Source organism: Xenopus laevis, chromosome 8S (assembly GCF_017654675.1).
Source record: "Xenopus laevis strain J_2021 chromosome 8S, Xenopus_laevis_v10.1, whole genome shotgun sequence".
Classification (NCBI taxonomy): domain Eukaryota; kingdom Metazoa; phylum Chordata; class Amphibia; order Anura; family Pipidae; genus Xenopus; species Xenopus laevis.
Window position 1 is genome coordinate 82,249,990 of NC_054386.1, and position 27,900 is coordinate 82,277,889.

Here is a 27,900-nt window from a genome sequence, read left to right on the forward strand (position 1 = left end):
CAGAGACACATACAGTAGGTTTTGGTTCAATTTTCTAAGGCAGTGTGAGAGGTATTGTTTTATAAGGAGTATAAAGAGGAGGTATTGTTTTATAAGGAGTATTCTCAAATATAAAGATGAAGTATAGAGCACATCCAATTGGTTTAATCAAGCATTCAGTGACCTTTTTTCTCTCCTGGTGAGAGAGAGGCTTCATTCCTTTAAAGTAAGGATGCACCGAATCCAGGATTCGGTTCGGGATTCTGCCTTTTTCAGCAGGAGTCGGATCTGGCAGAATCCTTCTGCCTGGCGTAACCGAATTTGCATATGCAAATTAGGGGAGGGGAATCACGTGACTGTCACAAAACAAGGAAGTAAAAAATGATTTCCCCTTCCCACCCCTAATTTACATTTGCATATGCAGATTAGGGGCGGGGACGGAAATTGTGTGACTGTCACAAAACAAATAAGTAAAAAATGTTTTCCCCCTTCCCACCCCTAATTTGCATATGCAAATTAGGATTCGGTTCGGTAATCGGCCGAATCTTTTGCAAAGGATTCGGCTGAATCCAAAACAGTGGATTCGTTGCATCCCTACTTTAAAGTTAGTAATTGTGCCATTTATTTTTGAGATAACCTAAACCTGAGCTTACCAAATAAAGGCCAATGGGATGGCCACTTACAAACGTCAGGTTTTGCCTGCGCAAGGCTTTCCGCTTGGCCTTTAGAATCGGTTTCATGACTTTGCATTTTAATACAATCTGGTTAGACTTGAGCAGTCTGATCTGAGGTATAGTTGATAGAAGGCCGGACACCATGGTGCAACTTTGGAAACTATGACTGATGTGCCTTTTGTGTAGAAGAAACACTTCCAAAAAGTATAATGTACAAATATGCAAATAAACATTTACCTGTAATACAGCCACGACCATTCTTTGGTCTGGAGCCACTGCTCATTTAATTAAGATGGCCATACATGAGCAAATAAGATGCCAACTGTCCAACCATACATTGCTATATATCAGTTAATTGGTGCATCCAGGGCCGCCATTAGAAATCACAGGGCTCCGTACAACAATTTTTGGGGCCCCCTGGGAGCCCCTCACCCCACAGTTAAGACCACACAGACATCAGTGCTAAAAACGGTAAACCCCCCACAAGTTATAAAAAGCCATTGATGGTCAGGGTCCCCTTATAAGTTTAAAAAGAAAACTGTGGCACCAGAGCCCCCCATAAGTTTTTTTTAAAAAAAACAAAACACTGCCGTCAGGGCCCCCCTTACAAGTTAAAATGAAATGCCCCAGAGGATATTTTTTTTTTTTTTTTTTAAAAAAACATTGGTGGCAGGGGTACCTATAGAGTATTAAAATAATACAGTGGTGGCCAGGGGTTTAATAAAATAAAAAAAAACATTGGTGTTCAGTAGAACTGAACTCACGGCTTCAGAACTTCAGCTGTTTGGCAGATGCGGCATCAAGGGGAGCCCAGTTATTTCCAAAAGTGCAGCACAGCCGGGCCCCCCTTTAAGCCTGGTACAGTTCTACCCCCTGTGCCTCCCTGGGTGCATCTATACACATTACTTTTTAAAAATCACACACACAGATACAGGGTGCGCGCAACTGTTTAGACCTAATGTTATAATTTAATTATGTACAGAATGTTACACATCCACAGGCTGAATCAACAGTTACAACAACATATACAGCAGAGTACAGAATATCTGTAAGAAAGGGAAACAGAGTTATTGACTCAGCACCCTCTATGTATATCTGGGCTTTTGTACAGATTGCGTTCATCCACAGTTGTCTGTACGGTTTAACAGTGTCTACCCTACATTTTTTAACAAAACCAGCTACTCTGCAAGCCATCTTCATGCTGTACGGTATAGAAAGACTTTTAGAAGCAGAAGCAAGAATCAAAGTTGTATCAAAGCTTGGGAGATGCTTTAGGGGAAGATAGTAAATTGAGTGCAGGACGATTTTCTCCCAAGCCTAAAGCTACTAGAGCAGCAGCGAGAAGAGTCTTCTTGGGTACGGTAAGTGGCTGAGAAGGCATCACCTGCATGAAAGAGAAACCCAGGAGATGAAACAAAATAAAGATAAATATATGTAACAGAACATTTGGATTCCCTGGTTTTGCTATTAATTGTGCTTTACTGCAATTCAGGCTGAACTCCCAGGACCATTTGCTTTGTTTGAAATGAAGGAAAGCATTTTACCTACAACTGTATTTTTTTTTTCATGATGTTTTGCAGCACAACTGGAGTTTGAAACCTCAATAAACGAGATACTACACAGCGAGTGTGAAAGCTGAATTGTTGTGTATATATTTGCTACACTTTTCATAATGAGACTAGGACTGTGTACTAAGGCGATAGATAAATACATTTAATATATATTGTGTCTCCTGGAATAGTTACTAAGAGTACTTTTATAAAAGTTAATAGGAAGTGGGCTGAATTTCACGGCAAGGGGAAAAAAAAACTAGCCGTTTTTCCTCGGACTACCAATTAAGTGGGAGGGGTTTACCAGGTAAATTCTCACAGGCTTTCTGTTTAGGGAGTGTTGCATGTGTATTTAGCAGGTGTTAGAAACCCATAATACTAAAAAGCCTTGCAGGAGGCACTTGGGAGTCACCAGTAAGTAACCAGTTTAAGAATGAGGTTTCAGTGGGTTTGTTGGTGCCAGTCAGTGTGCGTTTCATCACTTCTATGCAGTCTAGGAACAGCCATTTTAGAGGGCATTTAATTGTGAGAGATGCAGGTAGCCTTTCCTCTTGGAATCTGAATTACTGAATCTAAGAGGGTTAGTTTAATATTACAGGGTACTGCAGACCTGTGGGAGGATATGAGGCCAATGGCAGGGCAATTAATTGGAAAGTGGAGATGTCTTAGTTAAAAGGGGCAGTAACATTTGGAAGCGGTTGCTGTGAACTCTTAAAAGGAACAGTTCAGTGTAAAAATAAAACTGTGTAAATAGATAGGCTGTACAAAATAAAAATGTTTCTAATATAGTTAGTTAGGCAAAAATGTAATGTATAAAGGCTGGAGTGACTGGATGTGTAACATAATAGCCAGAACACTACTTCCTGCTTTTCAGCTCTCTAACACTGAGTTAGTCAGTGACTTGAAGGGGGGCCACATGGGACATAACTGTTCAGTGAGTTTGTAATTGATCTTCAGCATTCAGCTCAGATTCAAAAGCAACAGATATGACCCATGTGACCACCCCCCCTCAAGTCACCGATTGGTTACTGCCTGGTAACCAATCCGTGGAAACCGAGAGAGCTGCAAAGCAGGAAGTTGTGTTCTGGCTATTATGTTACACATCCAGTTTTTATACATTACGTTAACTAAATATATTAGAAACATTTTTACAGCCTATTTACCCAGTTTTTATTTTTACACTGAACAATTTCTTTTACATGAGGTCTAAAAAATAGTTAATGTTGTCAAAAAGAGCGGTTACCACAAGGTGCAAACCACTCAAGAATAGGAAGGTCAGATCAGATGACAGAAAACATCTAAAAAGGCTTTTCCAGTTTCTAGAACAATATTATTTGGACAGATGAATAGACAAGCGAGATGAAAAGGTCTACGGGATGTGTTTAGAGTCAACCAAAGCTTCAACGTACAGATGAACAACTGTTCACAACATTCCGTAAAAAAGCTATTGAAAACAAAGAAGTGGAGTAGTCCTCAAAGCCCTGACGTCAACTAAACTGAACATGCATTTCGCTTGCTAAACAAAAGAGAAAACAAAAGGCTGGGAGACCAAGGAACAAACTGAGAACAGTTGCAGCATCACTAGGGAGGGATCACAGCATCTCATGATCCACATGGGTTCCGCATTTAAAGCAGCCATTGACTGCAAAAGATTTTAAACAAAGTATGAAAAAAATCACTTATTGTTAGTTTGTCCAATTAATTTTGAGCTCTTGATTAAGTGTGTGGGGGGGGAGGGGGGCATAAATAAAAATGGCTGCAGTTCATAAATGGCTCATATAGTACTTTTGTTAAACCCCTTGAAATAAAGCTGAAAGTCTACAATTCAATAATGTCTTGATTGCTTCATTGCGGATCCATTTCTGTGGAAAGCAGAGCTAACATTTTGAAAATGTGTCAAACATCAAATACAGGTATGGGATTCATTATCTGGAAACCCATTATCAAGAATAGGGATGCACAGAATCCAGGATTTGGTTCAGGATTCAGCCTTTTTTAGCAGGATTTGGATTCGGCTGAATCCTTCTGCCAGGGCCAAACGAAATCCGAATCCTAATTTGCATATGCAAATTAGGGGCTGGGAGAGAAATCACGTGACTTTGTCATAGCACAAGGAAGTAAAGAATGTTTTCCCCTTCCCACCCCTATAGGATTTGGTTCGTTATTCAGCCAAATCTTTTGCAAAGGATTCAAGGGTTCGGCCGAATCCAAAATAGTGGATTCGGTGCATCCCTAATCCAGAAAGCTCCAAATTACAGAAAGGTCTTCTCCCATAGACTCCATTATAATAAAAAAAAATCCAAATATTTAAAAATTATTACCCTTTTCTCTGTTATAATAAAACAGTAGCTTGTACTTGATCCCAACTAAGATCCAATTAATCCTTATTGGAAGCAAAACCAGCCTGTTGGGTTTATTTAATGTTTACATGATTTTCTAGTAGATTTAAGGTATGAAGATCCAAATTAAGGAAAGAAGTTATCCGGAAAAGCCCAGGTCCCAAGCATTCTGGATAATAGGTCCCATAACTGTATTTCAAATAATCAAATATTTATGGCCATGACTGTATATTCTTTCTGTGCAGTAATGAGGGTTCATGCTAATCCGTTTTATTCATCACTTACCCATTCCAATTTATGTAGACGTATTAGACCATCTGAGGCCAAGTAAAAGGTGGAGTGAGCATCAAAAGACCTAAAAACCAAGCAAGAACATCAGCAATTGAATATAGTTTTCTACAGTAGAAGGCAAGGGTGACGCTATATCAGACTACTTACTTGTAAAGCTCTGTCTTGTCATTACGATAGAAGTGAAAGAGAAGAGTGTGCAAAGGAAGGCCTGAGATTGCCCAGCGAGCTTGGATACTACATGTTTCGGGGTGAGATGTCAGTTTCAGGATAGAGACATGTGCATTGGATAAGTAACTCAAGAACAAAAACCGCGAAAGTGTCAAAAGTAGCCGATATAACAGGATACCTCTGGAACAGAACAAAAAGAGAGAGACAGGGAATCACTGTACTGTAATAATGCAACACACATTGTGATAGGAAGATATGGCTTGTGGGAAGCAAAAAATGTGCTTAATTGGAAAGTACACCAAAGCAATCAATTTGCTTTCTTTTCTTTATAATGACAAAATATGGAATTCTAAGCAGCTTTCCAAAAGATATTGACTTCTTTGAAAGCTGTAATTAAAATTTCTATTGAAAAGAATTTTGACTACAATCACAATTGCTTCTTCCCGGGTCTGTTAATCGCGGAACATGTTAGGCACTGTGGGAATTAGGGTCTGGGCTTAAAGGGGACCCGTCACCCCAAAGAAATGATTCCAAATTCTTTTATGTCATGTTAATTGAGTAAAATAAACTTTACTTACACTGTATTGGAATTTTGTTTCCTTCAGTCTTGGAATTACACAATCACAACAAGCAGGCAAGAGCCATGTTGTGGACACTGTTATTAGGATAAATTGTGTATCACCCCAAAATCTTGTGTATGCACCAGAATGGGGAACCTAATGCTAGGGATGCACCGAATCCACTATTTTGGATTCGGCTGAACCCCCGAATCCTTTGCTAAAGATTCAGCCAAATACTGAACCGAATCCGAACCCTAATTTGCATATGCAAATTAGGGGTGGGAAGGGGAAAACATTTTTTACTTCCTTGTTTTTTGACAAAAAGTCACACAATTTCCCTCCCCGTCCCTAATTTGCATATGCAAATTAGGATCCGGCTTTGGTTTGGCTGGGCAGAAGGATTCGGCCGAATCCGAATCCTGCTGAAAAAGGCCGAATCCCGAACCGAATCCTAGATTCAGTGCATCCCTACCTAATGCCCATGTGCAGTACCCTAGATAATGATAGAGCCGGAGGAGGGAAGGGACTATGCGAGAAGTGCAGAGACATGTAGGAAGTGGTGAATGGAAAGTGAAAGTGATTGAATGCCCCGCCCTTTATGCCTCAGGCATAGAGGCGGGGCAGATATTTGATTGACAGCTCAGATATTTAAACACCATTATAACAGGTATGGATGTTTGAATGAAAAAAAAAAATTGTGTTTCATGTTTAAAGGAGAAGGAAAGGTCCTGAAGCAGTTTATTGTCAATAGATTAGCCACAATAGTGCAAGCTATAACACTATTTATTCTGTAGAATGCTTTACCATACCTGAGTAACAGCTCAAGAAACTTTGTTTGTTTAGGATAGCAGCTGCCATATTCACTTGGTGTGACTTCACTTCCTGCCTGTATATCCCTGCTCAGTCATAGCTCTGGGCTCAGATTACAACAGGGAGGGGAGGATGGAGGGGAGAGGAGCAAACTGAGCATGCTCAAGCCCTAGCCCTGGAGGTTTAAGCTGAAGGCAGGAAGTCTGATACAGAAGCCCATGAGTACACAATAGAAGGAAATAAATGCTGTGTTTCTTTTGACAGAGGACTCAGAGAAGCATTACTTTGAGGGTTTACTGGTGTATTTATATAGACCTTTCTGATAAAAGCTTACTTATTTTTAGCCTTTCCTTCTCCTTTACTAGACTTTCATTTTGCAACTCGTGTGTAGACGACAGGTCCGCTTTAAAAAGAGCCGCCTAATGTTTTTAGCAGTCAGAGAAAGAAGAAACAGCAATCAGTAGGCATGACATTTACAGATAATTTTAGAATATTTTTGTGGTTCAGCACTGGAATTAAGCCCCATGCCCTCTGGGGAGAATCATCTGGATAGTAAAGCATGTTCTCACCTTGTATGTATATGCAGGACATTGCTGACAAATTCCACATCCTTCCTGTATAGCGAGTAATCCATAGTTTTCAACAAGAAATCTGGCAACTAATAGGAAACAAATCAAAATTTTCCATTCGTTCAAGATACAAAGACCATAGGGGTGGGTGGGGGTGGGGTTTAGGGTAGCAGGCAGGAGTCCTTTCATAGTGCTCATATCTAAGGCTGCTAAACCTTTCCAAATAACTTACTAGTAGTGCTGAATAATGTACTTTGACATGTAAGAATATTGCCCACATGCAACATTATTGGGCTCCCACTGGGCCCTTTATTAAGCCATCTATCAGCAATCCCCTAACATGACCAGATAAAAAATATTAGCAAGTGTTACAGTCAATGATATAATTACAAATCAAACACACTACAATTTCTCAACATAACCATTACAGAAGTAAAGAGGAACTCCGGCTTCCAAACCAAAATTTGATAAAGAGGCCCACATAACACAGAAACCCCTAATATATACATCACAATTACGTGTTTCTTCAAAAAGTATGAATAAATGCCATTTTCTATGCTGAAATCCAGCATCATTTGAAATAATGGCAGGGAAGGAGGGACTAAACACTGATGTTACAAATTGTAACAACTTCTCCACAGCTTACAGACAGCATGATGAAACTGCATAACCCACAATGCATTGCACTGTGATATTCCTTTCGTTATTGAAATCACGTGTGCAGGGAATTGTGGGGTTTGGAGGAAGCAGGCTGAGGACAGAGGCTGTTGATACAAAGTAACAGTAGTCAACCAGCTCAGCAAAGTAGTCAGACAGATCAGCAGGGGGCTAGGCTTAGGTAACTGTTCCAAACAATTAAAGGGGGAACTATCGCGAATATGAAAATGGAATATAAGCTTCATCATACTCCAATAAGAAACTTTCTAAATACAATCGATTAAAAATTCTGCATCCTTTCTGAAATAATCAGGTTTATCTTCACTGTCCCTCTCTCAGCATCTGTTTTTCTTCATTCTGTCTTCATGCAGCAGTTGGGGGGTCAGATATTTATTGACAGTTAGATCCAATATATCTTATAGGGGGGCTCCTTTTGCCTAGAAGATGTATTAGAGCTCACTCAAAAAACTGATTCCAGAACACATAAAATCTAACATATCTCAGGTAGAGATGATGTCTGGTGATTTTAATAGAGTGAGCTTGAATACATCTGACACCCAACTCGTCACATATAGACGTCACATCCACATGCTGAGGGTCAATTACAAACTTACTGAACAGTTATGTCCCATGTGGCCCCCCTTCAAGTCGCTGACTAACTCAGCGTTAGAGAGCTGAAAAGCAGGAAGTTGGATTCTGGCTGTTTTATTAGACATCTGTTCACTCCAGCCTTTATATATTACATTTTTGGCTAACTAACTATATTAGAAACATTTTTTATTTGCACAGTTTTTATTTTCACACTGAACTATTCCTTTAAGAAGCCACCAGCAGGTGCAAGGGTTGTATAGACGACATGACAGGCAAAGCTGCAAGACCGAGCCGCAACAAACAGGATGAAGAGCCGCGCGTTGCCTACCCCTGCTCTAAACTATTACAATTTTACAACGTTTAGTGGATACATTTCTCAGCAGCATCTCTGGAGTATTAGCAACTATTGTATCAATTCTAACAGCTGCCTGTAATGAAACCCAGAGATTCTGCTCAGCAGGGACAAAGATAAGAAATGTATCAACTAAATGTATCAATTTAGAACAGTTTACAGGGTCGTTGACCCCCCCTCCCAGAGCTGCTTTAACATTGAAACATGACACTTCAAACTTAAATATTAGAAAAACTGTCGCAGATAGATAATAGAAACTAATTGGCAAAATTATTTGTTTCTGGTGAACTATGAAAACAACTAGGTGTTTAAAGGTGAACAACCCCTTTAAGTAATATTGCTTATAATGCATTACATAGAAGTGTACCTCTTCCCTCAGTTTGGCATGCATTACAGCCAGCTGTTGTTCCATATCAGGCTGGTTGTTTCCAGGGACTGAACTGGCTTGCATCTCCTCACTTGGGTGAAATGCTAAAATTCCATGCGGAGTTCCAGGAATGGGTAATGCAACAGCCTGGTAAGGTGTCCTGCAAACTCCAGGTTCAAACAAACTTCTAAAACAGTCAAGCTGAGCACAAGTGAAATGCCAGGCGTCACTTCCCACTGGATACACACAGCTCACACTGGAGCACGGCACATTGGAAGAATGAGATTTAGATGCAGAGACTTTTGTCCTCAGTGGTGCCATAGTAGACGGCAGATGTCTCTGATGCTTCTCCCATCCATTAACTGAAGGCCATTCCCCGTTATTAGCAGATGTAGGGCGTGTAAATGAGCTTGTAGTCGTTGTAGGCAAAAGGTTTTTGAGAGGTGAGGGATAAAACAAGCGTGGGTTCAATTCTGGGGGCCAGCTAACATCATGAGGCTAAAAAAAAAAAAAAAAAAAAAAAAAAATTAAAATGATAAAGCAAGCTGCCTTGACAACAGGGCAGAATAACACAATCCCAGGAAAGAAAACATTCCAGTACTACTCATATAGAACTTCTTCTGAAAAGTTAAAGGAACAGTAATAGTTACAAACTTTTGCGAAGATATTGTAAATATGCAACTGTAACGTCTGTGGAAACGTGTCATTTTGGCAGTGCTATTTGAAATGGATGACATCTGGATGTAAGTGAAGTTAAAAAAACAACAAAAAATTGGTTTAGAAAAGTTAATACTAGGGATGCACCAAATCCAGGATTTGGTTCGGGATTCGGCCAAGAGTCGCCTTTTTCAGCAGGATTCGGATTCAGCTGAATCCTTGTGCCTGGCCAAACCCTAATGTGCATATGCAAATTGTGGGGAGGTCAGGATTTCACGTTACTTTTTGTTACAAAACAAAGAAATAAACAATTTTTTTCCCACTTTTTTCCTTCCCCGCCCCTAATTTGCATATGCAAATTAGGATTTGGTTCGGCCGAATCCAAAATAGTGGATTCGATGCATCCCTAGTTAATACACACAAAGGTGTGAAGGAAATACAACAGTTGTTGAGTTTGTTCAATGACACATCCAACTAACTCTACAGTTGTACAGTCTGTGTTTTAACTGATGTAGTCAGTGGAATTAGTTATGAGAAACTGGTTTGAATGAATGTTTTGAAAATGACTAGAAGAAAATAAAGATAAGTAACAGTAGCTCAGATGCCATTAGTCGGATGCACCGAATCCGGCCGTTTTCAGCAGGATTCAGGCAAATCCTTCTGCCCAGCAGAACCAAATCCAAATCCTAATTTGCATATGCAAATTATGGGTGGGGAGGGAAATCATGTGACTTTTTGTCAGCAAAGGAAGGAAAAACTGTTTTCCCCTTGCCACTCCTAATTTGCATATGCAAATTAGGGTTCAGGTTCTGTATCCGGCCGAATCTTTAGCAAAGGATTCGGGAGTTCGGCCGAATCCAAAATGGATTCTGTGCACCCCTAATAATCAGTATAGATACAACCAGGAGGGTTACAATAATCTTGCATCAATAAAATCCTAGTTCAGAGTGACGAGCTGTGGATTCATTGCTACATATACTGGAGCGTAGGATTTTGCAGAGCTCAGTAGGGTACAGTGAAGTGAAAGATACACATATATATAATTATACATGAGGCAGACCAGTATCACCAGACTCATATAGTATAGAAAAATAAAGTGTCAGCACTACACTCAGTATCCACTTGTGACTGACAGCCTCCTACTTGCGGCAAGTGTTTTCCTCATCACACGGACACACCCCCTTTGGTATAAGTGCGCTCTCCCTGCACACTTTGTGCCTGTTACTTGCTCACTACTCTACTCACCCTCGTTCCCTCTCTCACTCTCCCTACTGCTGCGCCTCGGACTCCATTCCTCCACCGACCACCCAGCGCCTGGGCCCCGCGGAGCCTCCTCACACACACTGACATCCACTCGTCCTCCTCTCCTGCGGGGCCGCTTTTCGTAATTCGGCGCTAGCCGGCACCAACACATACTACACTTCCTGCCCGTCCGGCTGAATCTACAGACGTCCTCCGTGACATCACTGCACCACGTGACCAGCAACAGGAAACGCACTTTCTTATTAAAGGAAGTCGAGACAAGAAGAGGGCGGGAGTTACGAAGTAAAGTGAAGGCTAGGGATTGTGTGCCACTTTATTGTATTTATGGCAAGAATAGATTATACCTAGGAGCTACTTTTAGTGTGATCAGACTGATATTTTTAAAGGGATACTGTCATGGGAATTTTTTTCAAAACACATCAGTTAATAGTGCTGCTCCAGCAGAATTCTGCACTGAAATCCATTTCTCAAAAAAACAAACAGAATTATTTTATATTTAATTTTGAAGTCTGACATGGGGCTGGATATATTGTCAATTTCCCAGCTGCCCCAGTCATGTGACTTGTGCTCTGATAAACTTCAGTCACTACTGCTGTACTGCAAGTTGGAGTGACGTCATCGGCGGGTCTATAAAAGGAACCCGGAAGTCGGGCACTGGCGGATATTGGCGGGTTGATTGTGGCTTTGGTGCAATATTCTCTGATTTTTCTCTCTGTGTTTATAGATTTTTTTCCTGCAGTCCAAAAACATCTTTCTAGGCTTCTAATGAGAACTGAATCTAATGTGCATGTTGTATGGAAAATAGGTCTGACTGAAGCAACTAAACATCTTTGTATTTATTATAAAAGCTCGTCCCTCTATCCCCAATGCACTCTAAACAGTGGCTTGTGAGCAACATGTTGCTCTCCAGTGGCCTCAAATCAGGGGTTTATTTTTTAAGTTCTGGTTGCCTAAAAAACAGGTGTACTGACAAATAAAGCCTCCTCTGTTTGCTATATAGGATTTACCAAATAGCCAATAACAGCTCTTATTTGCCCCCCAGGAACTTTTTTTCATGCTTAGAGTTGCTGCCTGTCTGGTTTTGACCCGGACAGCCTGCTTTTCGGAAGAGGTGAACCAGGCAGGGTTTTCCGAGATTGACATGGCATTCAGCCAATAACCAATCGTCACATCGTAACTCCACCCACGTAACATCACCCTACCCGTGTGATGCGATAGCTCCGCTCATGTGACATCACCCCTGCCCGGACATAGCGTAGTAAAAGGGTGGCAACCCTAGTGTTGCTCCACAACTCTTTTTGCAATTGAATGTGGTTCATGGGAAAAAAGTTTGAGGACCCCTTCTGTACAGCAGTGCCCTCCAAGTTCTGTGATTTATTCTTCTGCCAAAAGAATCATCCCACAGTAGCGGTTCTGGAGAAGATACTACTGTCATTTGTCTTTGGCCAGCTTTTCCTTATTTAGTTTATTTCTAAAAAATAGTCACTGTTTCGGGTCATTTAAAGATGGTTATACGGAGTAAGCAGCGCCCAAACATTGGCTCACCACATACCATTAATGGACCTTTAACGCTCGGCATCGGCTATAATGAATTAGTGTATCTATAGTTGAAATAAAATGCAATAGTAGAACATTTTATTTATGTTCAATGGAAATGCATATGGTACTGTGTTGAATACCAAATTATTGATCAACAGAACCTCAATCACCATCAACTGATGATATGTTAAAGAATCTAAAATATGAAAAAATGATACTAGACTGTCAGCTTTTGTCCCAGCCTATTTCATACCTCCCAACAAAGGGGGACAAAAAGATTTGCTGCGTGGAGCGCGGTGACAATTATTTGACCACACCCATTTTTGTGACCACACCCCCTAATTACCATGTTCATTTTACAGAATTTGGCAGGTTATTAAAGTTTGAATGCATTTCTGTGGTTTTTATGTGTTATTACAGTTAATGAAGGTGAATTGCCTTTTAAACTGCAAGTCATGGTTTCCCCAAGAGACCTACATATCTTAAATTGTTACAAAAGTATCTATTATGGGCTCTGTGCCAAAAGCCAATTAAGTTAGAAACTTTGCATTTTTTTTCTGGCTGTTCAGTGCAGGAGATCAATGAGCAATTCAGGATATTTCAGTAACAATCAGGGACTATAGGTTGAGCTTTCAAAAGCGGGACTGTCCCTATCAAAACGGGACAGTTGGGAGGTATGTGTATATCCTCTACCTCCTATAAGTGTCAATATTATTAATATTATTGGATTATTATTCACGGTGTGTCTCTAGAAAAACATTACTTTGTCTGTTACTTCCCCGGGGGAGGCTTCTGAAGTCACTCACCAAAGTGTCACATGAGCACATTAATAGCATTGAAACTGCCTGAGAAATTCAGTTACCGGAGACCATTTGTGGTAAAAGATAATAAAAGTTTGTTTGACACAAGCTACATGGATTCTGAACTCACCAAGAGTCAAAACACTGAAAAAAAAAAAAAGAAATGTCAGAGTTTATATACAGTAGTCTTCTCATGGTCACATGGAAGGCAGTTTTGACCTGGGCAGCCGTTCTGAAAACTGGGCTTTCTGGGTCAAAATGGGACACATAGAAATCCTATTATAAGGTGCTAGAATGACTAGGTATTTGGTTTATGAACAGACAAATCTTGGCCAGGACAAGTCAGCTGGGTGCTTACTGCACATGGCAATTACTACACCTTGGGAATCATGATGGGGTTTCATGAACAGGTAGGGTTGCTGCCTTTTCTGGAAAAAAATACCGGGCTTCTTATATATTTATCTTTTTTCCCTATTTATAACATTGGGATCAGCCATCATTTTTACCGGCCAGGTGGCAACCCTATGAACAGGGGAGGGACACCTAAAACAGATAATTCCCAGGATAATCGGGTAAATTGAGAGTTCTGCCCTCGTAAATTAAAAGGAAGCCTAAGATCCTATTGTTTTTTGCTTTGTAGCTGCAACAGTGAAATTCACCCCCAAATGAACACATTAGCCTACTTGTTATATAGAGCTACACTTTCTATAGTTAACTGGCGTGATCTGTTATCGTCTATGTATAAGGATAGTGGCTTAATCCCTATAGTGATTCAGGGATGTGTTCCATAGCAAATTAATGCTTTGACTGAAAGCAATCGCATGCTTTTATTTCAGCTGGAAAAGCCAGTGTTAGAAAATCTTAAATGGATTCTATCATGATTATCATGATGTCGTTTTTATCACACTCAATAGTAAAATCCAGGTCCCACTGCGACACATTCAGTTACATTGAGTAGGAGAAACAACAGCCTGCCAGAAAGCAGTTCCATCCTAAAGTGCTGGCTCTTTCTGAAAGCACATGACCAGGCAAAATGACCTGAGATGGCGCCTACACACCAATATTACAACTAAAAAAAATACACTTGCTGGTTCAGTAATGACATTTTACATTGTAGAGTGAATCATTTGCAGTGTAAACTGTAATTTAGAAATAAAAACTACACCATAAAAATCATTCCAGAATTCCAGCTCAGGATATAAAAGAATTGAAAGAGTAAATGCACCACTGCAAACACACAAAAGTTTGTTAAAAAAATATTTATTTGACATAGATATGTCTGTGCATTTAATAAAGTGTCTTTGTGCTTGTCAGCTAAATTCCTGTCTTGCCTTTACATTCCATAGCTTTCCACACCATCCTATTCACCATGGCCGTGTACTTCGCAGCTCCTGTTTCTTCTTAACCCAAGCTGCATTTAACACTGTTCCCAACACTGTGTAGGATGGGTGGTCGCACCATGGGGATTTAGTGGCATTCTGTCCTTCTTTCAGGTCACTCATTGTTCTTCCTGCTGCCAGTTCCATATGTAAATCCTGAACATGTTGTTTAGATGAAATAAGATCATTTTGATGTTGACTGTTTGTACCATTAGGCCTGTCCTGGGATCTCCCTTCTTGGGCACTATAAAAAAAAATATATAATAGACAAGACCTTATTTTTACAGAAGTGCAAAAACAATCATCTTGCCATGTTTTTTTTTTTACCCACAATGCACCTATGGAGATGGAAAATAATTATGCTCTCCAAAAAGATGAATGCTATCCCTATAAAAGAAGGGGCCGGACTCTGGCTGGATATAGGCATACAGTTACATGCAGGGTTGCCACCCGGCTGGTATTTTACCGACCTTGCCGGTAAAACACCTGCCAGGGCCGGGGCCGGTATTACAAATTTATCGGCAATGTAGCTGTGGGTAATTTGTAATAATACCATTTACAAAATCCCCTGCCCACGATGAAAACTACAAACACTAAGGGCCAGATTTATCACTTCACATACAAGAAAGGTGGGAAATGAATTGGCCATTTGTCCAACATCCGTTGTAGGGGCAAGATGGAGCTTCAAGAGACTCTGAAGAAACTCATACTGTTCAAGAGCACCTTTAACCTGATTATAATGTGGACCCAAACAACTAGAATATTGATAAATTGGCCCACTGTACTGAAACAGTTGGACAACACTGACAAAGACAACTACAAACTGCAATATTGACAAAATGATCACTTACCTACTGTCTGTTCTGCTTTGTTGTTCTTTAATTTGAGCTGCTAAGAGATGGAAACAAATGACATGTCTTGGTCAGTAGATGTTCATTTACAGTTGTGTTCAGAATAATAGCAGTGTGTTTAAAAAAGTGAATAAAGCTCAAAATCCTTTTTATTACCATACACGCAAATGCATTGGGAACACTGCACAATCTATTCCAAATCACCAATTCAAATTTGTGTTATTCCTTTACAGAAAGTAAAGAAAAGGGAATATTAGGCTGTTCCAAAAATATAGTAGTGTCTGAATTCTTCTTTATTAACTCAAACATTCACTGTATAAACTGAATAATGTTACAAGATTTTGCTTTCCTTTCAATCACTGAACTGATATTTAGTTGTATAATCAATGTTTCTGAGAACTGCTGCACATCTGTGTTACATGGAGTCCACCAACTTCTGGCACATTCCACTATTCTTCTGCATTTTTGGTTTTGCCTCAGAAACAGCATTTTTGATGACCTCTTCAAGTATTTTGACGTATTGAAACTGATCCATGATCCCTGGTATGAGATAAATAGGCCCAACACCATAGTATGAGAAACATCCCCATATCATGGTGCTTGTGCCACCATGTTTCACTGTCTTCACTCTGTACTATGGCTTGAATTCAGTGTTTGGGGGTCGTCTGACAAACCGTCTGTGGCCCCTAGACCCAAAAAGAACAATCTTGCTTTTCTCTTTAGGCCATACATAATGTTGACATATTGTAACCTCTTCAGCATGTCTCTTTTTCAACAATGGGACTTTGCTGGGGCTTCTTGCCGATCGTTTGGCTTCACATAGGCGTCTTCTAATTGTAATAGTATCACACGTAACTTTACACCTTCTTTGATCTTCCAGGAGCTGATCATTGATGGAGTCTTTGCCATTTTGGCTATTCTTCTATCCACTCAAATGGTAGTTTTCAGTTTTCTTCCACGTCTTTCAGGTTTTGGTTGCCATTTTAAATCATTTTAGCTGAGCAGTCTATCATTTTCTGCACTTCTTTATATGTTTTCCTCTCTCCAATCAACTTTTTAATCAAAGTAAGCTGTTCTTCTGAACAATGTCTGGAACAACCCATTCTACTCAGATTTTCAGAGAAAAATACACTATAACCAGCATGCACAACATTTGTTGCCCTTATTCCTTAAATAAGGGCCGTACTTGACACCTGTTTTTTCACAGACTGGATGACCTCACTAATTGAACTCCACATTGCTGCTATTTGGAACAAGCCATTATTATTTGGGACAAGCCTTAATTAATGATTCAGTTACACAAAATCAGCAGCATGCATGTCACGACTGCTGGGTCTGCTGGTTACTGTACTACACCTACTAAAAAATTATTTGCCATGTAAAATTTCTACCAAAAACAGTGTCTGAATTAAGACCCCCTTATACCAGACATAAAGCTGCTTAAAATAAATTTTTTCAAGGTAAAATACACCCTAGAAATGAGAAATGTATACTGTCCTTTAGTTTTAAGCAAAGATATTGTGTAGCTTAATTTATTTGCTTATTTACTTCAATAGATAGGACCTGCCATACTTTTTCCGCCAATGTAGAATGAAAAGCCATCCACTGATTCAAGAGAAGGTGTTAAGACAATCCTCAAAAAACAGAAGGATGTTTTTTGTTTTAAATGCAGCAAAAAATTCTGACATCTCTCAGCAACACAATAACAAAAAGGCTAATTTTCTAAATTCATAGCTGGTCAGTATAATATACCTTTAATGGGATTTATGTGATATTTAAGACCACATTTGTAATTATGGGTGCTGCTGCCCTGGTGTAAATAAAAGCAGTACTTTTTCAAAATCCACTAATTATTTTATTATATTTTATTATAATTAGTTTACATGTTGACTATGGTTTCATGGTGTTTGCAAAAAGAGAAAAATCCCATGTAAAAATTGTTAACGTTTGATGATAATTATGGTTATTGTAAGTAAAGTAAGCAAGGTGACCAACACAGACAGGACATCTTCACACTTACCTGCATATGGCCCCTGAGTCAGGAGAGGAGGTGGTGGGGACAAATACCGGCTATAACCATTTTTCTGAGCCAGGAGACCACGTGAGAGATTCATTTCACTAAAGATAGAGAGTACAGAAAGAAAAAAACAAAGCAGGGAGGCGAAGAGAGAGATGGGAAGAGATATAGTAGGGGATCGAGTTCATAGAATAAGTGAAAGCAACAGAGTGAATGAAGCAAAAAACAAACGTGAGACCAGGGGAAAAAAAGACAAAACAATCAAGGTTGCAGTTCTCTAACCACCTGCCCTTTACTGTTCAAACATAATCACACTTAAATCATTGCTCTTTCCTCTCTTCACCCTATTGGCTATATTCTGTAAATTCTATCCAGACTATCATCACTACCACAACATTATAGAACAACAAGCTCTGTCAAGAAAAACCGCTGGTGTTGTGACTGCAGCCACGTCAAGTGTTTCATAAGGAATAACTCCACGGCCCTTGGGAATTTACAACTCATGTCCGTGCATATTACAGTTGCCTGCTCAATTCAATTTACAACGGGTTTATTATTATTCATAAACAAGTCAATAATGAAGCTGTACATAAACAAAATTCCAAAAAATGTAATATAAAACTAATGATGCTCTTCAAGGACAAACCAAGAGCAAGAAAGATCATAAAAGTAAAACAAAACAAAATGAAATACAGTAGAACAAAGAAAAAGAAATAAATACATGAAAGAAATAAAAACAACAAAGCAATTAGAACACTGCGTGGAAAATTAGAAGAATTTCCAGGAAATATTTTGACTATCCAATTCCCTTATTCAGAAGATCTTATGAATCCCAATTTTGTTAGCTAGATATCTGGACCATAAACAATAAAAAGAATAAGATGACTTTTCTTTCTCAAAATGATATCTAAAAGCTTCTTGGCTTAGCGAAAAAAGAACTTCCTTTAAGGTAGGGACTTCTTTCTGTATCCAATAAAGAGATGTAAGTTTCCTTGTAGCCTTCATAAAAAGATGTAATAAATTCAAAATCTCCTCTATTGTCAAAAAAAGATCACCCTCAATTAAATCTAATAAAGCAAAGGTGGGATATAATTTGATTTCTTTCTCTAATCTAAGAGATAGAAATCTTTCCAATTTTTCCCCAGAATTGAGAGATTAAAGGGCAGGACCAAAAATAATGACAGATGTCCATGTTCTCAGCCTCACATTTTTGCGTTGCCTGCTCACTAACCCATTATATGAAGCATTTGGGCAGAGAGATCACAACTAATATCCATGCACATAGCTGCGTCTTGTGTTGAATTAATCATTTGCTTGACAATTTTGCTGCAAAATTCAGATACTGGTTGGTACTTACAAGTCACGTCACAATATGTTTGATTGCTTTGAACAGCTGGATGCCATTATAAAAGCAGTAAAAAAAACCACATTAATCTCCAGTCAACTTTTATTGGTCAATTTGTCACATTTTGGAATACCACCATAAGACTTTACCACAATATTCATCCATTCAACCATGAGATATAATATCTAGTGATAAGTGTACAGCACGTGGACTTTAAATATTTCACCACTCATCAAAGTGGCTTCTTTAGCTTTGAATTATAAGTGATTAAGACAAAAAAAAAAGGAAAACACAAAATAGAAAAACTAAAGAATATTTATTGATCTAGTTTAAAATGCTTTTCTGCTTAAAATAAGCCATGTAATTGGAATACCATATTTTTTTAAAGAAAGTTATCCACCTTTGTTCAGGATTAAATGGTGTTGGTTAGATGTGTTTCTAATGATTTCATTACACCCTATTAGCATGCTTTGAAGTTCCCAAGTAGTTTGCATGTAGTAGGAGAGTCATAGTTACAACACCACCAACACATAATTTGGTTGATATTTATAACCCCTCTCCAAAATACATTTTTTTGGCACAAAGTAAGAAATACTTCTAGAGAAGTGTTTCCCAAATGTGCAGGCTAGCTTGAAAAGTTGCATGTTTTTAATGTATGACTGTAGGAAGGAATATTATAATACAGTTGTGGGATCTGTTATCCAGAATTCTTGGGACCTGGGGTTTTTCAGATAACACATTTCTGTAATTTGGATCTTCATACCTTAAGTCTACTAGAAAAGCATTTGAACATTAAATAAACCTAATAGGCTGGCTTTACTAGCCCTGCCCAATTTTCGCTTATACTACCTAGCATACCCAGTTATACAATAGTGGGGTCACTAGAAGGCCTTAAAAACCTGCCACGCCGCAAACTTGTGAGCAATCTCCCGCCTACCATTACCACACCACATAGAGCCTGGACCCAAACATTGAGAATCCTTAAAAAGAGTCCTGCTCACTTTATCTCCAGCTTACCACTATGGGGCAACCCACATTTCTGCAATCTAGAGGACTTCCTATATTGGCCAAAACAGGGAATTAAATACCTAGGGGATCTCATGCAGAATGGCAGGTTCCTCGCCTTTGAAGCACTTCAAGCTAAAGGTTCTGCCAAAACATACCGCCATTTAGGTATTTTCAGATCCATCACATATTCAAGTCCCCCACCCTAACCACATTGGCGGTGAAAGAAACCCTGTCAGAGGAGCTACCCACAAAGCTGGTATCTAAGCTCTAACAATAACACCCTTACCTATGTCCCCCATCCATTCAATGTAGCAAAGGTGAGATGGCAAGAAAGCATCCCAGATCTTACCCAAGATGATTGGCCACAGAGACCATGTATACCAGTCTAATAGCGGTGCTGGATAAATTAATTCAGGACAAAGTCTTTCACCAGCTCAACACAACTCCCCAAAAGCTGAAAGCGATGGGCAAAAGAAATGATGACTCCTGACCCAGGTGTAGGACCCACATGGCCAATTTCTTGCACATGATTTGGGTCTGACCAACATTAGCTGCCTTTTGGTCGCAAGTTATGGCCTCCTTAGTGACGAACCTGGACTTCCCAAAAGTACTCCCCAACGGTGTGTCTTTTGGGAGTAGTGGAACACCTAGTACCTACAGCCCACACAAGGTTGAGGTTCTGTGCTTTGATGTTCTATGCTAAGAAATGTGTAATAGTGTGGTGGATGGGGCCCATCCCACAAGGGACTCCTGGATTAACCTAGTAAACTTGACAATACCCAAGATTGAGCTCACATATGAAACTAGAGGCAATGCTACTAAATTCAACAAAATATGGAGTCCCAGGTGGGAGTCAGGGCCAGGAGCGGCCCGAGTGATAATAATGAAATGGCATTAAGTTTTTCATACACATTTACCACCTTCCACCTGTCAAATTAAGAAACCTATTGTTACCAGTGTAATAAGTGTGACCATAACCAGAGACAAATGTTAACTCAAGAAGAACGGTTTATTGTTTGTATTGGTTACAAAATAATAAAAGGAAAAAGTTTACCTATAAAAAAAAAATAAAAAACTGTTGTTGTTTGGTCTGCATATGGCAGATGCATAATAGTTATGTTCATGTTTAATTTGAAAATAGTTTTTATTATGCAGCTTGTCTGGTTGCCTTTAATGGCAATGCCCCTTGTTTCCATAATCCAAGATGGGAAACTCCATTGACAACTTTGAACGCCTGGATCATTACTACAATAGAGATGCTGAACCTTTAAGTACGGTCAGTATGCTCAGCATATAAAATACAGCATTTCTAGCCATAATCATTTCTAGGGTTTAGTTCTTCTTTAAGGGCCATTGGAGGGCATAAACATGTTGTTCATGCGCCACTCAGGTTCAGAGACAGTGTAAAATTATATTTTGCTCCAGATTTATTTTATTTATTGGACTGTTTTTTTTACCTTATACAGGTATAGGACCTGTTATCCAGAGTGCTCGGGACCTGGGTTATTCTGGATAACGGATTTTTCCATAATTTGGATCTTCATTTTTAAGTCTACTAAAAAATCATGTAAACAATATGTAAACCCAATAGGCTGGTTTTGCTTCCAGATTAAATATATCTTAATTTGGATCAAAATTACAAGGTACTGTTTTATTGCTACGGAGAAAAGGGAAATCATTTTCAAAAATTTGGATTATCTGGTTAAAAGTGAGTCTATGGGAGAAGGCCTTTTTGGAATTCAGCGCTTTCTGGATAACAGGTTTCCGGATAATGGATCCCATACTTGTATAGGATATATTATCTGGAATGTTTGAATAAGAGATTGTTCTGTAATTTGAACCACCATTCCTTAAGTCCGCTAAAAATCATGTAAATACTAAACCCAATTGGATTGTTTTGCCAACAATATATATTCACGCAGCTTACGTTCAAGTACAAGGTACTTATTGTGTTCTTTTTAAAAAGTTTTATTTGCTTAGAATTATTTGCTTAGAATTATAGGCTATTAATTGAGTTTATAGCCTAGCGTGGGGTTTTTTTTTTTGCCATCATTGTAATCACTTGCATGGCTTTATAACCATTTTGGTGTAACTACTGAATAAAATAGATAATGGAACGTCTAAAGTGAAAATACTATAGGTAGTAAATAAACAAATATGTTTAGCCCAATCTTAAAAAAAATGACTCTCTTAGAAAAAAAAAAAGCCTAAACATCTATATTTCTGTCAAGAGCTGGCATCTGGCTACAAAAGAATATGCTCACTTTAAATCTGGATAACATAAGATGAAAGTTCTTCTAACCATAACTGGCTATCTTGTAGAAGGAAGGTAAATAACAATGCAAATTTATTATTAAAGGGTTTGTTCACCTTAAATTAACTTTTAGTATGATGTAGAGAGTTATATATTGAGACAATTTGCAGTTGGTAGTTGTGGTGTTTATACAAATGGCCTGTAGATGTCACTGTGCTCAAGACTTGTGGTGTTAGAGTTGCTTCCTGTTGTGTAATGCCTGCATGAGTCTGCTAATAAAGCACTGTTATACTCTACTCATCCTTGGCTACCAAAACATAACAGTAGTCATCTTTATTATTTGTGTTTTTTGCATTAGTTTGCTTTTTTCAGCTGCTATCTGGTCGCTAGTTTCCAAATTACCCTAGCAACCAAGCAGTGGTGTGAATGAGAGTCTGAAAGTTGAGTAGGAGAGGCCCTAAGATAATAAAAAGTATACAATACAATAAAATTGTAGCCACACAGAACAAAAGTTTACGGGATGATGGGATCAGTGGCCCCCATTTAAAAGCTGGAAAGAATAAGGTGAATAACAAAATCTATAACAAATAAAACATGAAGACCAACTGATAAGTTGCTTAGAACTGGCAATTCTATAACATACTAAAAGTTTACTTAAAAGTGAAGCACCCCTTTAAAACCTAAGGCATTTTCTGATTGCCCCTATGGCAGTAATTTACAAGGGCTAAGTTCGTAAATTCTATTACAGTCCCTTAAAAAAAAGTCCCTACTGTTTGTTAGACATAATGCTAGGTCCCGCAGACTTTCCTTTTAATCTGGTTCCAGTGACCCAAACAAGCAGAAAGCAAATTGTTCATGGAACTAGATTTTTAAATTACCTGTCTATTGAATCAGACCCTCTTTCATAAATCTGTTATTTAACCCTAATCCTGCTTGCCACAGTCATGCATAAATGAATACAGCTGCATATTGCCTCAGAATACCACTGGAAGTTCATTATTACTTTTCCTTTATTCTTTGGCTTTCCAACTTCTGAACTACACTAGAGAGTCACAAGATGAGAATTACGAGTCAAGACAAACGGTGCCAAAGACAATTATGAAAAAAAAAAAAATGGCAAACTTTGCACATACTAAATGGTTCCATCTATGTCATACGCCCCAATGCTCTCTTTATTGAGAATGCTAATCCAAGTAGTCTTAATAAGGAGGAGATCTGCCTTTATATGCAGAGTGAATTATCATGAGTAGGGAACAAAAGTCCAGGTTAATGGTGAATGCTTTGAGGACGGTTGAGGGAACTGGTGAAGGTAAAGAAAGACAGACAGAGAGAGAAGGAGAGAAAGAAGAGATATGATGACAGATTTATATAAGCCTCTTGCACATTTACAATTTCATCAGTCGTTTGAACCATGGTCATCACTGGATGGCATAGTGAAATGAGAGACAGAGGTGGCACACAGTGAAACTGGAGCTAAAATAAGTGTGCCTTTCCTTTCTGCATGAAAAAGTAAGATGGAAGCTACACAATGTGTCACCCAATACATGTGACAGAGAGATGGGGGATCTGCTGAGTTTGTGTGCACTTGCGAATACTCGGATTCCCCTGCTGGGTGATACAGAGAAATTGGAGCTATTGAATGTGTCAGTTATTCCCTACCAGGTGAAAAAGAGATGAGAGAATGTGTCAGGCTTTCATTTTTTTGGGTGATATAAGGAGATGGTTGCTACTGTGTAAACCCGTCAGATCTAAGATGGCACAGAAAGACAGAATCCCTTCTTACTGGGTAATAAAGAGACCCGGGTGGTAATGTATGTGCTTTCCACTGCTTGATAGACCAGACAGTTAAGCTGTTTGTGCCCTTTAAGGTGGCCATAGACGTAGCAATTATGATCTTTCTTGGAAAAGATCTTTCCAAGAAAGATCTTTCATTTCAATACACACGTGTAGAGCTGAATCGTCAGATATACAGATAGAAACAATAGAATTCTACCTGAATCTGATGATTCAGCACTAACAATGGTCGATGTTTGGGCTTTTTCAAAGGCTCCCGATCAAAATTTTCCATCCAGCCCGATCGACGAGCCGTCCGATATGCAAGCCTTCTGCAAATATTGCTCGGCTCTTTTCCCACCATACATGTACTGAATATCGTAAAGGAATAAAGGAGCTAAAGAGGATTCTTTCCCTATAAACAATACAGGAGATATATAAATACAGACAAGATAGTAGGTTTCCATGCGGCAAATAGAAAGAACAAAAAATTCTTGTAGCAAAAAAAATAAAAAATAGTGGGATTGTTTCGTTTTCAGGACCCAAAGGGCTGGACTCCAAAAGCCTTTTCCGTCGGATCGGCGCCCGGCGGCAAAATCCAGACGACAAGTCGGACGGAGTTGCAGGTATCAAGATATAATTGGACTTAACGAAAAGCTACATTACGTCCGAAGCGATTGTCGGATGTGAACGCAGAAAGCAGCGTCTTCACCCGACAGTCTGACTGTATAGTTTTATTTGCGACTTTTCGTCGTAGATCTTGACACCTGCAACTCCGTCCAACTTGTCGCCTGCGTTTTGCCGACAGGCGACGATCCGACGGAAAAAGCTTGAAGAGTCCAGCCCTGAGGGTCTGGCCACACGAGCAGATTAGGGGAGATTAGTCGCACCAGCGACAAATCTTTCTTCAGGGCGACAATCTCCCCAAACTGCCTTCCCCCTGCCCTCCGCCAGCGTTTTCCAAAGTTGCCTCACGAGGAAACTTCGGGTGACCTCAGAAAACGAAGCCACATGTGCCTTCGGGGAGATTGTCGCCCCGAAGAGGAGGAGATTTGTCGCTGAGTCGACTAATCGCTCCGAATCTGCTTGTGTGGCCAGACCCTTAAAGTACTGGCAGACACGAAGATTTGTCACTGCACTACTGCAGGCAATTTACCACAGGCAACTATGTAGCATCGTCAAATAACCAGTCTGTTGTAAAGGCCTCTGTGCTTTGCAATCATTTTATTTAAGATGGCCATAAAACCTGTCCTAATTATATTAGGAGGGCCCCATACATGGATGCTCCAGGTCAGCAGCTTTTATTGGACTGTGTTTGGCCAACTTTAGATAAAGAGAAGAACAAACAATTTGGTTTGGCTATTGATGTGTTTAAGAAGTATAAATGTGACTTTCCTGTCAGGGATGCACTGCAAAATAAAATGTATGCATCCCCTCTAACACAACAATGAAAATGCTAAGCTGTTAGAAAAGGGATATACTTTTGATTTGCTCAGTGAAGCCAGGGAATGACTGCGCTTACCTTGTCCGCCTCCTTTGAGAGTGATCTTCTTGTTCGCTACTGGCTGCTCTTTGCAGGGAATGAGGGCGACAATTCCGGAGGGATTTCACAAAATCCTCCTCTCCTGGTGGTGGGCGTGAGCATGCCCGAGTGGGAGAAGAACCAAGACTACTTGCCCGATTAAGGTTTATCTGGGCTTGGCTTAAAGGCCAGGGAAGCCCTTCCTCTTGTTTAAGAACTGAAAAGGCAAACAACAAGGGCAGAAACTTAAAGCGGTTGTTCACCTTAAAATTTTATCATGATGTAGAAAGTGAAATTCTGAGACAATTTGCAATGGATTTTCAATTATTTGCCTTTTTATTCAGCAGCTCTCCAGTTTGCAATTTCCGCAATCTAGGGTCCAAACTACCCTAGCAACCATGCATTGATTTGAATAAGAGACTGGAATAGAGGCCTAAATAAAAAGATGAGTAATAAAAAGTAGCAATAATAATACATTTGTTGCCTTACAGAGCATTTCTTTTTTTAGATGGGGTCTGTGACCCCCATTTGAAAGCTGGAAAGAGTCAGAAGAAAAAGGCAAATAATTAAAAAACTATAAAAATTAAATAATAAAGACCAATTGAAAAGTTTCTTAGAATTGGCCATTCTATAAAATACTAAAAGTTAACATAAAGGTGGACAACCCCTTTAAATGTCAATCAATTTCCTTGCTCTTTATATTTATAAATTCTAAAATTATGTAGACAGTGGCATTTAAAAAAAAAAATCTATCTATAATATAGGGGCAGATTTATCAAGGGTCAAGTTTATCAATACTTTAGTTCAGGTATGGGACCTGGTATTCACAATGCTTGGGACCTGTTTTCCTGATAAGGGGTCTTTCAGTAATTTGGATCTTTATACCTAAAGCCCACTAAAAAATCTATAATATAGGGGCAGATTTATCAAGGGTCAAGTTTATCAATACTTTAGTTCAGGTATGGGACCTGGTATTCACAATGCTTGGGACCTGTTTTCCTGATAAGGGGTCTTTCAGTAATTTGGATCTTTATACCTAAAGCCCACTAAAAAATGATTTACACATTAAATAAACCCAATAGGATTGTTTTTACTCCAGTTAGGATTACAAGCAATACACATGACCAAGCAAGCACTCTGACAAATGATAATGCTCAGCTCTGCTGCCGGACAGCTTTAAACTCTATAGAACAAAATGGCGTTAGACTAAAGAAAAGCAGTCAAACACATTCTAAAAACTGCCACAGCTATAAGGCTATGAAAAATGTGTAAGGTTGTTCATACAATTCATTGCTTTAAAGCAGTGATCCCCAACCAGTAGCTCATGAGCAACATGTTGCTCTCCAACCCCTTGGATGTTGCTCCCAGTGGCCTCAAAGCAGGAGCTTATTTTTGAATTCCAGGCTTGGGGGCAAGTTTTGGTTGTATAAAAACCAGATGTACTGCCACACAGAGCCTCAATGTAGGTTGACAAATCACATAGAGGCTAAAAAAGGCCAATCATAGCACTTATTTGGCACCCCAAGAACATTTTTCATGCTAGTGTTGCTCCCCAACTCCTTTTACTTCTGAATGTTGCTCACGGGTTCAAAAGGTTGGGGATCCCTGCTTTAAAGGAACAGTAACACCAAGTGTTTTAAATTAATGCAAATATAATGTAGTGTTACACTGCACTGTTAAAACTGATGTGTTTGCTTCAAACAGACTACTATAATTTATATAAACAAGCTGCTGTGTTGCTATGGGGGCAGTCATTCAAACTGGAAAAAGGAGAAAAGGCACAGGATACATAGCAGATAGCAGATAAACTCTGTAGTATACCATGGGATTCTTCAGTATTATTATCCCCATGTATTTTTAGGGTGCCAACATAGTGCGCAACGCTGTGTACTTATCGGTTATCTACTGTGTCTCCTGTATTTGAATGGCCGTCCCCACAGCTACACAGCAGCTTGTTATATATTTATAAACTATAGTTGTGTTTCTGAATCACACACCCCAGTGTTACCAGTGCAGGGCAATTGTACATTATATTGTCAATCGTTTAAAGCATTTTAATTTTTTGGTGCTGCTTGTCCTTTAAAGGACCAGTAACATCAAAAAATGAAAGTGTTAAAAGTAATAAAAATATAATGCAGTGTTGCCCTGCATTGATAAAACTGCTATGTTTGCTTCAGAAACACTACTATTGTTTATATAAATAAGCTGCTGTGTAGCAATGGGGGCAGCCATTCAAAGGAGAAATGGCTCAGGTTACTCAGCAGATAACAGATAAGCTCTGTAGAACATAATGTTATCTATTATCCATTATTTGACCTGTGCCATATAGCCTTTTTTCAATTTCCACCATTGCTACACAGCAGCTTGTTTATATGAACTATAGTAGTGTTTCTGAAGCAAACAGATCAGTTTCACCAGTGCAGGGCAACATTACATGTTAATTTCATTGTTTTAAAACACTTTCATTTTTTGGTGTTACTGTTCCTTTAACAAAAATGTTCCAGACAGGAAAGTTATTATAAATGTAGAAAATATTAAAACTTCACGATTCCTCAGTTCTATATTTGATAAACCTGCCCACAATA

At 39.2% G+C, this 27,900-nt stretch overlaps 2 protein-coding genes across 2 annotated transcripts in view; both read right to left on the minus strand.

The window, feature by feature from the left end:
- Positions 1–1,601: 1,601 nt before the first annotated feature.
- Positions 1,602–11,054, minus strand: c6orf136.S (chromosome 6 open reading frame 136 S homeolog). Its single transcript, XM_018233267.2, has 6 exons — positions 10,810–11,054; positions 8,908–9,405; positions 6,941–7,029; positions 4,981–5,181; positions 4,828–4,897; positions 1,602–2,037 (listed from the first exon to the last, which is right to left on the minus strand). The coding sequence occupies exons 1-6, from the start codon at positions 10,912–10,914 to the stop codon at positions 1,906–1,908; spliced, it is 1,095 nt and encodes a 364-aa protein (XP_018088756.1). The 5' UTR covers positions 10,915–11,054; the 3' UTR covers positions 1,602–1,905.
- A 3,355-nt stretch (positions 11,055–14,409) lies between these two features.
- The window catches only part of atat1.S (alpha tubulin acetyltransferase 1 S homeolog), a gene marked incomplete at its 5' end in the record, with an annotated part of 34,405 nt that continues 20,914 nt past the window's right edge, over positions 14,410–27,900 (minus strand). The window contains 4 exon segments of the mRNA NM_001096517.1: positions 14,410–14,789; positions 15,397–15,436; positions 17,417–17,514; positions 25,316–25,532. Of these exon segments, the coding sequence (NP_001089986.1) occupies positions 14,531–14,789; positions 15,397–15,436; positions 17,417–17,514; positions 25,316–25,532 (614 nt within the window). The 3' untranslated portion in view covers positions 14,410–14,530.